The sequence below is a fragment of the Streptopelia decaocto genome (genome assembly GCF_964273445.1).
Source record: "Streptopelia decaocto genome assembly, chromosome: 3".
NCBI lineage: Eukaryota > Metazoa > Chordata > Aves > Columbiformes > Columbidae > Streptopelia > Streptopelia decaocto.
In genome coordinates, this window is record NC_138656.1 from 54,742,915 (window position 1) to 54,759,350 (window position 16,436).

At 38.1% G+C, this 16,436-nt stretch overlaps 1 protein-coding gene across 1 annotated transcript in view; it reads right to left on the bottom strand.

Annotated features, from left to right (window-relative positions):
• SYNE1 (spectrin repeat containing nuclear envelope protein 1) overlaps positions 1-16,436 on the bottom strand; it is a 304,124-nt gene that overhangs the window by 248,078 nt on the left and 39,610 nt on the right. The window contains exon 3 of the mRNA XM_082048748.1: positions 2,445-2,506. Coding sequence (XP_081904874.1) covers positions 2,445-2,506 — 62 coding nt within the window. The remainder of the gene's footprint in view (positions 1-2,444; positions 2,507-16,436) is intronic.

Below are 16,436 nucleotides of genomic sequence, written 5' to 3' on the forward strand. Positions count from 1 at the left end.
CCTTTCTTAAACACATTCTCCCAGAAGTGCCACCAGCTTGGCTGAGGGGCTCAGCCGTGTCTTGCAGTGGGTCCATCAGAGCTGAAACCACCTCTGTCCAGCACAGGGCAGCCCTGACTTCTCCTCACAGAGGCCACCCTGCAGCCTCTTGGGCACCTGGACCTACACCTCCTTCCATATTATTTAATCCCAGTAACTCCATTGGCTTTAACAGACATAGGCCCAAATGTAGAAGCACGTATTGCTGTTTCTCTGCTATTAGTGTGAGGCCAGAGCTTCATGGTGTTCCTTGCTAGGTACCATTTTGGCAGGTGCTCCACATATTCCAGGGTTCAAAGATGAGAGCAGAATGCAGACAATGTTCCCTAAAAGTGGGTTGCCTTCCAGGTTTTTCCTTATCATATTTCAAAGGCCTCCAGACTATAGAAATATTACAGCTTTCCAATTCATTTTGACAGAATAAAAACCCCAACAATCTTTTATAAGAACCAAGTAACCTAAATATCAAATTTCTGGGTTACAATTCAGAACATGTGTGCAAGGGGAATCCTGCACATTTCACAGACCCATCAGTATTTCCTACAGCTGTGATAAACTCAGCGTATATATTTCCACACTTTCCAAAAACATGATTAACAAAGATGTAAAAGATTAAGGTTTAAAACTTAAAAATTTGAATGGTACGGGTCACTCCTGTTGAGTCTAATCTCCATAGTCTATAAACAGTGTTTCTCAAGTGGCAACATAGCAGCATAAGTGGGAAGCAAAGCCAGATCATCTACACATTTGAGGCCAACTTGCTGACAGCTATCAATAAAAGTATGATAGAAACAGATTTCATTTTAAATGGTGAATTAAGACAGACCAATTACTAAAGGGCATCTCAGGTAGCTAAAAGCGAGGGCTGTGGCTGTGAACTGCTTGGTTTGAATGTGAGTATTTTATCAGCCTTTACAATATCCTATTAAGGATATATAAGCCTAGATCACTCAAGTTAAAAGGTCTACCTGAGCCCTCACAGGCCAAAGGGACTAGTACAGTAAAGGTAGAGTTCAGTTCTCAATCCAGAGCAAAATATCTTAACTGAGCTACCAACACAACTTTGTCTCTTCCCAAGTTATTACAAGGAAACTACCATTACACACAAACATATTAATCTAACAATATATACATATATCAAATTGTCAATTATTGTCAGATATTATCTCAGTTACTAATGATGCAATACAATTAGGAAAGAGAAAAACATGAAATAATTCTTTTTCCTCTGACACATTTTCATGGCCTGTTTTGCTAACACTTAAGCAAATACTGAATTTCTTTCCATCTTGGTTGAAGTAAACAGAACATATGTAGAGTGCTTAAGTTCTCTGATGCATGGGGACCTTTTCAAAATATTCCCAAGAGAACGGGGGGATAGACATCATTCCCAGTGAGGATCCTCTGCCAAGAAGTCCTGAAGAAAGCCTTGCGCTTGCAGTTGAATTTTACAATGTCAGTACACTTAATTTGACAGTAAATCCCTCATTTACATTCCTCAGTAACATAAATAAATGCTGTTGCTCTACCATAGAGCCTCATTAGACAAAATAACATGATGTAGCATTATATTGGCTTCCTGCTTTACTCAGTTCATTGTTGAGGGCATTATTATCCAATTCCCTACACAGACAGTAAAACAGTACTCTCGCAGTTATTCTTTGCCCAATTTTCAAGTTCATTAATTTTCATGATTTAAAAATATGCATTTCAAAGAGCACCTCTGGTGCTAAACTATTTCAATTTACTGGACTAATTGATAACTATGATTAGAGCTGTGCTGTGTCAAAGCTCTGGGAAATGCCAAATTAAATCTCAGTGCTTATGTTGTTAGATAAGGTTTGTACCAGTTGTAACTTAATACTTCAAAATTGTGTGTAAATCACTGTCTTTATTCTGCTAAAACCAAAGAAGGAGTTTTAGGTTGTGGTAGGAAGAAGGAATAATAGTTCAATGATAAATGCCAAGTTGCATCAGATAATTAATTCAGCACTGGATTCACAAAGCACTATTTGTATTTATAACCACTTGAGGATGCCTCTATCAAACAACACACCTGACTCAAGCTTTATTCAAATAGACTGCATGTAATAAAATGAATATTTCTCTTTTATAGAAAAAAGTTTCAAATACGTCCTCTGGCTGAAAGGGCAGCTACTGTGCTACCTTTCAGTTTTGGCCAAAGGAGCTGGGCAGTTGCCTGTAGACACCACTCACAACACTGCAGCTGACCGCGATTATGCTGAAACAGATTCATCCTCTATGGTATACAGATAATAGGGACCCCTTTTCAAGTTTATGCCATTCTGTTTAGTGAAATATTACACATTCTATACGCCAGGGCCTGTACAGCCATCGATAAAAAGGTTTGATTAAAAAAAAAAAAATTCAAAGCCATATATTACCTTAGCCAGGTGAGTATTAATCCATTTTGTGAAAGTCCTTTTCTGTACTGACTCTTGCTCATCTGAGGAAAAAAATGGAAATCAGTTTGATTAGACACTGCTGAATCCTTTTGGATTTACATGATGGAAGAATAATACTCTCTATTGACAACAAATACATTTTGCATTTGACAGAAATGCCACTATGTTTTCTTGAGACAGGAATTTTTGCATGTAACTGCCCATAACAAATACTTCATACTCTTATAACAATGCTCTGACACTTGAATATTTGTACCTGTACTTTTAAACTAGAATCCATGTTTCTGACAGTCAAGTTGCTTTCCTTTAGAAAATCAACACAAGTCTTACAAAAATTACTCAGCATGTACATCTGAAAATGTTTATAATATTGAATGAAATAATTAAAATTACTTTATCAAGCTTGATTGTGCAACAGAAGAATCAGACAGGGAGGAACCATTAGCTAGTTCTGGCAGTTTCTGTACTGCTACTTACTATCTCCCTTAGTCCTGTCTTGAAGCACTTGTCTGATTTATAGTGAATTTCACTGATTCTCAGATAGTCCCTCAGGGATTGCTGCCAGCTGCATGGACAAAAATAGCTCCTGAATGAGCTCCTCCAACTTCAGCAGCCAGGGTCATGGCTGCAGAGGGAAGAGAATCACAGTGCCATAACCAATCCACAAAGTCCCATTCGTTGCTTATGGGGAACTGGGTTTGACACATGGAATAATTTCACACCACTGGCATTCAAATATTTATGCTGGGGATTTTTCTTTCAAAAAATAAAAGGAAATACCTATTTCACAGAAAAACAAATCATATTATTGCCATCATAAGTTCTGAATGTGCAGCTTCATTCCCTTGCAGAAAATCCAAATAAATAAAATTGCTGTTGAACATTTACTTTTAAGAAGAACACATGCATGTCCCAAAACCTACAGATGGAAAACCTAATTTTAGATACTGCCTTTGCTACTGACTTTTGCAACACTGAATAGGGATTTTGTCTCTTTCATACCTGTAAAATTAAAAGGGAATATTATTTAATCCCCTCTAAAGCTCTGGTATAGATAACTAATAAGTTTGATGTACTATTACTACTAAGCTCCCTGACTTATTCTCAAACAATGCTGCTCCACAATGAGGGTACATAAAGACACAAATCACGGCACAAAATTCACCAGCGAAATACTAAGTGGAACAACAATGGATCCCTGACCACATATCAGCTCCCAAAACGTGTTTCTACATTATGTCTTGGGGATTTTATATTTTCTTTACATATAAACAATATCTCACATATAAGAAATACCAGAGGAAAAAAGATACATATCTCCCCAGCTAATGTGTTGCTAGATTAGTACACTTCATTGCATTCCTTTTCTTCTTTTTCTTTGATTTCATTGGGTAGACTGTCTTACATAATTTTAAAAGCATTCATTACATTCTCAGAATCTACTTGTTGCACTAACAGGCAAGCTATGTAAAATAACACTCGAAATACTGCATTGTGCTTCATTCAATACTGACTATTTCTGGCAAGAGGTATCTTTACTTTCTATTTGATAATTGTTTCGACACTCTGGAAAACAGACTTCTCACTGTATGCTTTCTAACTCTGAACAAGATGTTTCCTTTGTGACATACAGTAAATGTCAGCTCTGCTCTGACAAGAAATTATATATACAGGTAGCCCAATTAATTTCAGTGGAACTACTTGCACACTTGAACTGGGCTGTGTGTTAGTAGGTGTGGGGATAGAGATGGAGGATGCACAGAGACAGTCCAGCCCTGGCTTCATTCACACCTCTGTAACTTAAAATTGCTCAGTAACCCTGATACAACAACGGCATGCCAAAAGAAAAGAACAGGGCCTTTAGAAGTCAAACTTCTGATCAAAGAAATGAGGGAAAATTGTTCCCTAATTTGCAGTTCCAGTGCCTCCTGACAACTTAAGAAGCAGCCTTCTGACAACAATTGGAAATCAGAGAACCGGTTCTCAGCTTCTAAATGTTTACCAGCAGAAGACATATTCAGATCCAGTTATATCAACAAATAGCAGAAATAGCCTTTCAAAATAACCTGTTTCAAGGAAATATATTTGAGCAATATATGTTTTATGAGCCCTGTTAATAACTACTAACACGACTCATAAAGAGCATACTCTTAATAATAGTTTCCTTTTTTATAGCACTTATTTTGCATAGGTTTAAAAGGAACAGATCTCATCACTGTAAAACCTATGTCTGAACATAATACAAGCAGTGGATCGATACTTCAAATTTCATGATAAACATGCTTTTATACAAATTTCCCTGTAAATTCATTGAAATGATGTAAATTCTTTGCAGAGGTACTGTTTATCTACACCCACAAGACATGTGACAGTTTCTTACACTCTCCCCACCTGCAAGGACTGTCCAAGAAAGGATATTTGGACCACTTACCGTGCCAGTACTGAAAGAACCTTGGACGCACATTTAAAGATGTAACACTTCTGCCACCAGCACCTTTGTAGCGAGCCATAAATGCTGCTGCTGCTGCTGCTACTCCTGTCTCATGTAGTGTGCAGCTTTTCTTTAGAATACAGACAGAAGTAATTTTTCAAGAACAATCTGTTGGTTTGTTGTTTTTTTTTCCTTCACTGAAAATGCAGGCCTCTTAGACAAATCCCTCCACCTGCTCTAATTGGAGAATTCACATGAAGCCAGACTTTAAAAACATCTTTATGTATTATTCTTGCAGAAATGCAAAAGCCAGACAAAGCCAGCTGTATTGGAAGTAGCAGTTCTGCTGGTCTCACTGCCATCATCCTTCTCCACTGTTTTCCTGTGGAAAGATTTTATTATCCGAGCACCAGCCAATCCGCTAGCGGAAACCTCTGATGTCAAGAGCCTGAATAATTCATCCAGGGACTGGGACAACCCAACTACACTGTCGATATCCTAAAGCAGCAAAATGTTTGGCTGCAAAAAGCAATGCAGTCTTCTCACCGGTGCTTTTGTAACAATATACTGCTCAGTAGGCATAAAAATGGCTGAATGGCACAGCTCTTCTGTAGGTCATCGTATATATAAAGGAAAGCAGCTTTTAAAAGCAGCCACTTGGGTTCATCACTGCATACTCTATTTAGACATGGGTGTTCTTCAGCTTTGCAACTGAAACAGTGAAGCAGAAGAAATAGCAAGCAATGAATCTGAACAGACATGTAAGGCCACTTAGCTTTTAAAAATATATTTGAGCTGTTGTACAAGAAGCATGAAACATATGTAAGGATGCACAGAATTTTTTGAGTGCTCCTAGACCAGTCTGAAACATACTCAAATTTCTGATAATATGCAGTATTTTCTATTTCACTAAAACAGAGCACCAGAGCATTTGAACAGACTTTGTTTTGCTCTCTTAAAATGAAGGTAGTTATGAACTGTGAAGATTCATACATTGTTCAGTCACAAGAGCCAACAGGGTAGTACACAATATCAAAATGAGAATAAAAGGTCCACTTTTAGTGTGCCATTACATTAAATGTATTGTTATAAAGGTTGAATTCAAATTTCTGTTTTTGTAAAACACAATGACTCTTGACAAGATCATCCTGCATCTGAAAGAAACGTTGCAAGAAAGTTTGGTTTTATTTAATCAAAAGGCTTCCTTTAATTGTCTGGAAATATATTCATATTTTTACAAACCTTTTCTCTACTAAAGCACCAACAACATACTGCCTTTTTAGGTCAGTTATGAAAAGAAGGCAAATGTAATTGGATATATTTACTTTAAAACATTTAGAACAAATTATTTTGAAAGATGAAGAAAAACGACCACACATCTTCAGACAGTTATGAATATGTTGATGAAATATTCATCGTGCATGAATATGATAATAGCTAGTATCATGCATATCGTATATATATACATCAGGAGACAGATAGTAGTGGCATGCTTTTTAGCAGAGCTTTTGTAGAGACAGGCTTCCTACGCAACACAGTCCCTGCCTGCTGGTAGTGGCAGCAGCCCCCCCTCAGCTGTGGAGCTCCATGTGCCACAGGTGCCTGGTGGGCAGTGGCAGGTCACATATCCAGCACCTCCTACCTCAGGTGCTTAGGAATGGGACAGCAGGAAGGTGGCTGCAGCCCAGAGTTGCAAATACAGGCTTCTGCTGCAAGGTAACCCAAGAAGGAGTCTCATGCACAGAGTGAGGGACATGACAGAGCTGAGCTCACGTGTCTAATGACCTAATATTGCATAGATTTGTTTTGTTTCTTACTTTAGTGAAATTCAATTTGAGTTGCTCATAGCTCCTAATTTTCAGCATCCTTTTCTGTTTTCTTTGGTTTCCATAGTTATGTCCTAAAAACACCAAGGAGCTTTTGTTTGTTTGTTTGTTTTCCAGCTCTTTGGCACCTTTAGGAATACTGCTAAAACAACTTGGAAGTGCAGAAAAGTGTGCCAAACCACCTGCAATGTTCCAAGATGTCACTTCAGAGCACAATACAGCACAGAAAGTGGTGAATAGCACCCTGCTGGGAAACTTTGTTTGGTCAGCACTATGGTATAAATTCTGTAAAGCCTTCAGTAACATTTGTTATACAGCAATTTCCGTCCTCATTAAGGACATTCTTAACTTAAAGCAGCTGTAGAAAAGCTTGCAGAGTCAAAGCAATAATATAGGGACTCTACTTATGAAAAAGAGTAATGTTTTAAGCTACATATTTTAATCAACACCTCTATAAACAGATGGATTACCCCATTCAGGAGTACTGCACAGAGGCAAGGCAGGCTCATTTATTTTCCTTTAAGTCTCCATTTAATATTTTTCATGAGACAATGCTGAGACAGTTTTGCTTTTTAGAAAACAACAAACAAATAAAAAAATTTGTTGGTGGTAGCTCTAAAGCTAGTATGTTGTTTGTAAGTTGCTAAGTTTAATATTATAGCAACACTATACACTTTAGGAAGAAAAAAAGTATAAGGGAGCTATGGGCAGTGCAAGCAAAATAACAAAGAGGGGAAAATTGATTTCAGGAGCCACTGCAATGAAGTTGACAACAAGACTTAGCAGTACTAGTACAAAGAATGGGAATATATATTGAAATACTTCATGCACTTAGGACATTTCCATTTTTTTGTATTTTGAGGAGAAAGGCAGGATTTGTCAAAATGTGGCTTTGGGATATACTGAATGTGTTTTATCAGAAACAGAGAGACAGTCCCACTAACAGATCTATTACCTAAATTCCAAGCTTTGAGATCTAGGTGCACACAACACCTACAGCCTGCTCCACCACTGAACACCAGTCTGCTCCCAACCAGTTTCTGCAGGAAGGACAAGCACAAGGGCTAGAAGACACACAGTCTTCCTTGGCCAAACCCCTACTAGGGACAATGATGGGGATCGGCTCCCTGAGGTTCACACCAGCATATACCATTGCTCAGTCTAGAGGTAACCTTAGTATAGTGGTTTGGAGGCCAAAGGTTTTATGTTATTTGGAAGAGTGGAAGTAGAGAAAAAACCCCATGTACTGATGGGACAGTTACAGGGAACTGAAGTGTGGAGAAGCAGCCTCATGGGCGCAGAGACACTGCCTGCTGTGCAGCTATTGGCACGCTGCTGAGAACTTTCTACTGTTACTGTCTGTCTGAAATGTGTTTACAAAGAATGTAGTTTGATTTTACACATTTCTTATTTATTCCTTTCCTTTCTAAGACAGAGAAGGTGTCTATCCAGCCACTAGTCAGAAAGATATAAGAATGTAAGGATATAAGAGTATAAGAATATACAAAAGAATAATTCATCACCCAAAGAAGCTTGAATTTTCAAAAATATCTGGGTGTAATCAAATACAAACCAAATTAATCAAGTTATCTTCTTTTGTTCTTAGTCAACTTATACAAGCACACTCACTGATCAGTCTCTGGAAATACTTGCTGTGGACTGTGCAAGTGGTTTCAGTTTTTGAAACCTGGAAACCCAAAAGTTTAGCCAGTGTCAGAGAGTGTGTGCTTTATATCAGGTTGCTGGCTCCATCTCACAGCAGATGACTTGGGCTGTCACAGAAAATGTTTATACTGTGGGACTTGGGAGACTTCCAGTCCTTAAATCGGAGGTCATGCCCTGTTTTGCCCATATTCCCATACGCATGTGTCAAATGTTCCTGCTCCATCCAGACACATTATCCCCCACTTTCCTGTGCTCTGGTTTTCACAGGAAGGAACTGAGCGTGAACAGAGCACAGTGCACTGATATAATCTCGATCCTCAGAAGCCAGGACATAATCCGGACATAACTGTACTGCCTGTAACTGCTCTTCGTGTTGATCAGAAGGGCTTACCTCGGCATTTGGAGAAAGTAATGAGAACAGCATGATTTCTGCAGTGGATTGGAAGGTATGCCCAAAATGTTATGTTTATGACTGTGCATCTTTCCTGTGTCCAGTCCTTCTGCCATAATTTTGTGTTTTGAGTAGCTATAAAACAAGAACTGTGATTAAATTGTTCTGCTCCATGTCTTCTGGATAGATTGTGTTTTGTTCTCCTGCACATGTAAAAGCAGAATTTATTCAGAACTAATCAATGCAGTATTTGCATTACTGCATTTCTGCCTGTGCTGCTGCACTGCTGTCACTCTCATCACCTCTGCTAACTTTTATCTTAATCTCCATGTGGCTGTAAATACATTACTTACATCATAGTACCTGCACTCGCCTGAATAGAGTCAGAAATGAAAACAGCACCTATTAGAAAACCATTATGAGCTCATTTAATTCATTTTTAAAAGCAGTTTTCTGAAGAAGATATTAAGTAAAATCAGGACACTAAACATTTTATATGATTATGTGCAATGGCTTCAGTACCTTCTGAAAGATTGAGGATTCGCTGCTCTACAGGTGTCTGTTTATTTACTCATCTGGCATGGCTGACAGTGAACTTAGTGTTCCACACACACATATCTTTTTCCCAGACCAATACACAAGGTGAAAACAGCCTGATACAACTGATAAGAGTCAAGTTGGCATTTGTTCTTGTAATTACTACTTATTTTCCTTAATTGTATACTTAAAGGGATGTTTTGGATGGTGGCAAATCAGCTAGAAATCCAGAAAACTCAGTGAAATTTATTAATAACTGTTCTATATGACACTAAAATTTCAATCCATCCATGCTAATAAATAGGTATGCCAGGTAAAGAACAGCTTTCTTACAGACTTAAATCTTTAAACATACTGATGAGAAATAATTCCCTTGCCTATGAACTCTGACATTCTGCAGTCATATCTCAGTCCTGTTTATGCCTAAATTCAGTGAAATGACAATGGTTTACTAAAGGTTTACAAAAATGTGGAATCCTGTTTATTTTGTGGAAAGTCTGGGCAGTTTTACTCTTGAGATCATTTTTACTTTAGCTACACATATTATAGACATGAAGCTCTATGAAAGTCTACTTAAGGGAAATAATGCAATTACTATTCTTGAATGCATGATCATTTAAAATATATTTACAATAAAACTATTAATTCTTTATCCACATATTCAGTTATTTCAACTCAATATGGTCAGTATTATAAGCAAATGAAAGGGCCAAACACTTAACGGGTGGCTACAAAGAGGAAGTAGATTCTTGTCTTCACAAAAAGCCACACAGAGATGACAAGAGGAAATGTGTAAAAGTTGCACTGGGAGAGGTTTCATCTTGATACAGAAATAAATTTCTTACAGTGAGAACAATCATTCACTGGAACAACTTCCTCAGGGATGTGGTAGAGTCACCATCACTGGAGGTTTTCAGGATGCAATTAGACACAACAGTAGATAACCTCATCTAGGCTCCGTTTCCCACAAAAGCTTAGACCAGACGATCTTTTGAGGACCCTTCTAGCCTGGCCTGTTCTTTGGCTCTACAATTCTATGAAAAACTGTTCTGTATTATTAGTAAGAAGTGTGCTATGTTACTTAAAATAGTCATAAGAATTTCTCGCTATATATATAAAATTATACACATGCTCAAGTATCTTTCAACTCAGGTTCACATCAGGACCTTACAAATTAATTATTCTTCCAAGTGTGAATTGTAGTTAAAAAAGATATATATAAGCACTTATAATAACTCAGTTCTGGGGGAAATGCTAACTCCTATGTTCCATTGTTCCTTGAATGATAATAATAAAAAGAAATGTAGTATATCCTGCCAAAACAACTTACTACTTAAAATGTTTCAGAAATGGGATGATGGCTGCCATCTATGCAGGTGCTGAAGAGATGTTCGGAGTGAAGAACTGGGTGCAAGCTGTACATGCATCTGTCTTTCCAACAGAGGTCTTGTACAAATTTAACATGGCCTTAGATCATGTGGTTATTCCTCTCAGAGCCACAAACATCTTGTGTTTCTGAATACCAGAAGACTTGAATATACTTTGGCACATTCACAATGGTTTCATACCTTCATCTGTTTTCCTTTGCTTTCCCAAGTGTCTCCAAACATACAATCCCTCACTTAAAAATGGTACCTTTAGTATTTTAAAAGTGATACTTCTCTACCAAGTAATATAGGACCAATTCTGCCACTTTTACACTGAGCAGTACCAAACTCAGAGAGTTGTCCCACTATCTACCACTGAAACTACTCACAAAGCAAGTGCCGGTAAAGAAGTCAAAAAAGGCTCCTTTGATGAAGAAGCTTTCTTCAATGCTGATATAAGTCGGAACAAAGGTTGGAGTTCCTCAAAGACCAGTCTAAGTCTTTAAGATTTTCAGCCAAGATTTTGGCAGGAAAATCACAACAGTGCTTATAAAGTTTACCAGGGACTAGCATCGGGAAACACCATTACACTGGAATCTGAATATATCAAAAATTAAAGAAATTGAGCTTACTGTAGACTGGAAACAGATTACTATTACTAAGCAGCTCAGAATGCAAGGCTACATACTCATGGAGTAACGTGAATTTTGGCTGCAAGGTGGAAACTCATTATACATAAACCAAATTAGAAGAAGACACACTTTTGTAGTTGTGCCACAGGAATGATGTAGGCCACTAGTGTGACAAAAGGCAAATGGAATCTCGTGATGCTGTTAGGCAACATATGATCAGCTGCACCAGACACAGTAAGGACACACATGGAGCATTATACATAGTTCTAGCAACCCATGTTCAAAAATGTGAGTGCTTGGAATAGATACTGAGAAAACTAAAGCTGTGTAGATTGCTTACTCAGAAGGACTATAATTGCTCTCCGCAAATACAGAAAGAGAAAGGAATGAACACCAGAAAAGGAAAAACTTATTTAAATTAAAAACCATGCAAAAGCACCAGAGCAGAAGGTTGTGATGGGGTATGAATATATCTAGGCTGGAGTCAGAGGAAAGTTTTCACCCTTAATAAGAGCAATGCAATCCTCCAGGACTTCAACAGCATTTTATTGGTGTGGTAGCCTGTAAAAGCAGACAATAGAGGACTTAGAAGACTTTTCCAGTCCTATTTGATAATCTGTCCTGTACACCAACCACAAGAATATAAACTTCCAAATGAGATGAAATTATCTGTACAAAAGTAGCACTACAAGTAGAGGACAAGTGCACATGATGTCACTCTTCACTGTGTGGCTGAATTTGTCCCCCTGTGCTGGGTAGCATGTGACACAGGTACACCTACACTTTTCTGGTGACAAAACAAAGAGTCCTTTAAAGCAGGATTTTATGCCCTTATCACACAGTGTTCCAGTTTATCCCCAAATCAATTGATCAGAAGAAAAGTGAAACAAAACAGAACAAAACAAAAGCAGTATTATGGAAATCCAAAGTTAACATGGTTACTACTGAGGATTATCAATATTCTGTGCTAAAAATATATTCATATTACAATGTAATGTGCAGCATGCAAATCTGGCTGGTGAAAATTACATTTGAAAACCAGAGGTTGAAAAATGTAGACCCACTGCTGTTTAATATCTTCTGCAGAATAACTGTGAATTAATTACTGCTTGAGTTGATCTGTGGGAATTAAATACTAAATTATTTTTTTTCCTACATACTTAAAGACAAACTCTGTAGATTTGAATTGGTAAAATTTAGTTGGTTTAAACTGAGCTACATCAATTGCTGTCAGCAGAATTATAGTACATTCACTCAGAAAGGAAAAAATATATTTATGTACTTTAGTGCGGAATACTAACTGTGAAATTTTATATGTATTTGTATAGGAATTGAAATGAATAAACAATGAAAGACAAATCACACTCAAAATTGTGAAGTGCTCAGTCCCTAACCACACATTTTTCTCTCAGGTGTAGAAACTTAGGATATCAATTTCATTAGAAAGTACCTCTTAGACAAAAGAAAGGTTCCAGTTAACTTTGCAGAATCACAGGACCAGAGAATGGCTGAGTTCAGAAGGGACCTCTGGAGGTCATCTGGTCCAACCCCTCTGCTTAAGAAGGGCCAAATGGAGTCAGCTGCCCAGGACCATATCCAGAAGGATTTTTAATACCTCCAAGGATGGAGAAACAGGTCTGGGCAACTTGTTCCTGTGCTCAGTCACCCCCACAGTGAAAAAGTGTTTCCTGATGTTCAGAGGGAACGTCCTGTGTTTCAGTTTGTGCCCTTCTGGTGCTGTCATTGAGCATCACTGAGAAGAGCTTGGCTCTGTCTTCTTTGCATACTCCCTTCAGGAATGTACTTATACACATTGATAAGACCCCCCTGAGCCTTCTCTTCTGCAGGCTGAACAGTCACAGGTCTCTCAGCCTCTTCTCATAGGAGAGGTACTTCCGTCCCTTCATCACCCTCACAGCCCTTTGTTAAGACTCTCCAGTGTGTCCATGTTTCTCTTGTACTGAGAAGTCTCAAACTGGACACAGTGCTCCAGGGGTGGCCTCACCAGCAATGAGTAGAGCAGAAGTGTCACCTCCCTCAACTTGCTGGCAATACTTTGTCTGATGCAGCCCAGGATATCATCAGCCTTCTTTGCAGCAAGGGCATGTTGCTGGCACATGTTGCTATTTAATATTGCAAGGCTTCCAAAAACCTGACCCTTGTGAGGGTTCTATATGTGATCTCATAATCCATTCCTTTATTTTAGTGGGTTTTTTAGTATGCTATTAATAAATTCTGAGTATTCACCAACAATGATAGAAAACATTGCTAGATTTGTTACTATAAACAAAGAGAAATAACCCAAATACAAATAAAAAGACTAGAAAAAAAAAAGAAAAAAAGAAAGAAAAAAAAAAGAACAGCTCAAATTCAGTAAGAAACAAACACAGACATGGTAACAAGGTTAAAGTAATACTAACTTTTTGGCACCAAATAATATATGTTGCTATGTTGTATGATGAAAAATAGCACACCACACAGAAATACAGACATCTGCCCAACGAACACTAGGCAGCAAAGGGAGTTGCTAACTGTCCGAAAGTGAAGGATTTTCAAGGAAGTGAAACCAGGCAATGTCCTGAAGGTGAACTGAGATTTCCCTGCAGTGACAGTTACTTTTGTGGTCCTCATTCTCGCAGTCTCTGTGCTCTATGTTACATGACACATGAACATCTTAAAAAAATGCACTGTTTTGACCGCCTCATTTGATGAAGTCCATTCACCATCAGTGAGTTCTTTTCATGAAAGCTGCATAGGATCAAATCACTGACAGTTACTCCAAAATTAAATATCCGAATAGCCTACTGGAAACATCTAATTGCCTAAACATTCACAGAGCTCCTGAAGTTATAAGAAACATAGCCTGGTCTGTGTTTTCAGTTTAGCGAGCCAAATGTAAAAGAGGCTGCTGAAACTTCAAGACAAACTGGTGAGCTACAAATTGCAATTCTATTAGAATTTGTTTCAGTGAAAACTTGATTCCTATAGACAATTCTATTATGGTAATAAAGGGCTGTCAAATCCTGGAAGGCTGTGTAATTGTTCAACCATGGCAAGACAAAAAGAGTTAGTAAAGAAACTGTCTGATGAAGAGCTACAAACAGTGAAGAAATATAAACAAGCTATGATTTACTGCAAGCAATGCTTTAACAAGTCCATGGAAAGAAAATTATTTTTTGTCTATCCATCTACAAGCTATTTGTGATGCAAAGAGTCCTAATTTTAGATTGGCTGCCTCTTTACTTTTTTCTCAATGCATGAATGAATAAATAGGAACTCCAGAGTTATACATTTGGCAGGAAGCAGAGCTCTGGCTACCCCTGCAGAAACCTACCCTAATTTGTCCAAATTACAAACATTTTCAAATTCTCACATATCCTTGAGTTTTAGCACTCAGACTCTCTGACAACTCACCTTCATAATCTTGATGAAGTACTAAGAAGACTGCACATACACTGCTCCCAAAGAGTGGCTGAACATGCTTCAGCCTGGGGAATATAGGGGAAAAGAAAATAAATCTTTACTGCCCATAATTTCTTCAGCTCCAATTAATCCCAGAAATAAATTCTTCTGCATGCTCAATGCCTGTCCCCACTTGAGAGCTAGATTTAGCTCTCCATTTCAGACACAGAAGCTGGGTTAAAGGGAAGAAATCTGAGGAGGAAAGGAGAAAGGTGTAAATTATCCAGGGAGTGTGTACCCAGAAGGTGGGAAAAATCTTTGACTGGCAGCTGGAAAAGTGAAAGAAACAGGCAGAACCTGCTCACACTATGGAACATCTGTCACGGAATGTATGATAATACTATCAAGAAAACCCACAGAAGTTATATATGCCAGAGGTAACTGTGTCTGTACAAACTTCTCCCCTTCTACATGTGATAAGGTCAGTCTTTAATTACAACACCACACAGGTTTTATCCAAATGCTTCCTACCATTTTTTGGTGCATAAATGGAAAATGTTCCATAAATAAATATATATTTTTTTTACATTTTTGCATTCTTGATCAGACCTAATGATTAAGCATGTGACTTCACAGTTCTTGTACTATTTTTAAGTTCAGTACAACAACAACACTTCCCTAAAGTCCAACTCTTTTGAAGAGAAAAATGTAAAAATATAAAAGCAAACTGACTACTAATGTTCATTAAAGCAATTTAACAGCTGAAAACAAATCTTAGGAGTGATGCACTTGATCATACATCAAAATGGGTCTTTTCTCTGAATATCATTCCCCAAAATCTCAGGATGTAAGCTGATAATCAAAAACTATGTATCTCCACCTATGAGTTTCATTCATTCATATACTATGCCAGTTCATTCAATGGAAGTGCATTGATCTGGATGGAAATACTTGGACATAAAACTGGACATTGCTCACATTAAAATATACTTGTCTAAGCATTGATTAGTATTCTAAAATGTGATACAGCATGCTTCTGTGAAACAGCACAGTAAGCAATTCAAAATAAAAAGCAGATCAAAACAGTATTGTCAGTACTTGAGTTTGCCTTGCACAGTCCTTTCTGTAGTAGCAAATCACAGGCACCACCACACAGAGTATTTGTAGCATCTACATCGTTTAAGAAGACAAGAAACAAAACTCAGCTATCATGTTAGAACGATGAAGTCCCCAATCCTGTTGCAGCATAGCAGCATAGTGCCCGTGCCCTGGGAGAGGGAGAGCAGCCTCCCTCCCACCTCTGCCCTCACCAGCTTGTCAGAAATTGGGCTTAGCACACTGAGCAGGAGAATCAATGCAGCAAAACATGGGGCTTCTGGGTTGTGCTGCTGTGAAGGAAAAGGCAGCAGTGGCCTGCATGCAAAAAATCCTCCACACCCCTAATAGCCAGGGCTAGCAGGACTTCCCTTCAAGCACCTAATGGGAAACACCCATTAGGCAGAAGTGAGATGGTAACTTTGCATTGTGACAATTATATTTAAGAGGCTTACCAGACTACTGTCTCTCTTTTATCTGTTCTTTCTTATTTTTTGTAGCAATAAATGTTTTTCTTAATCAGTTACTTAATGATAAACATGACCTTAGTCATCATTCATGCCCTAATCCTGCACCATGCAAACTAATGAGAATTTTGCCAGTGAATGAAACAAGCATTTGTCAC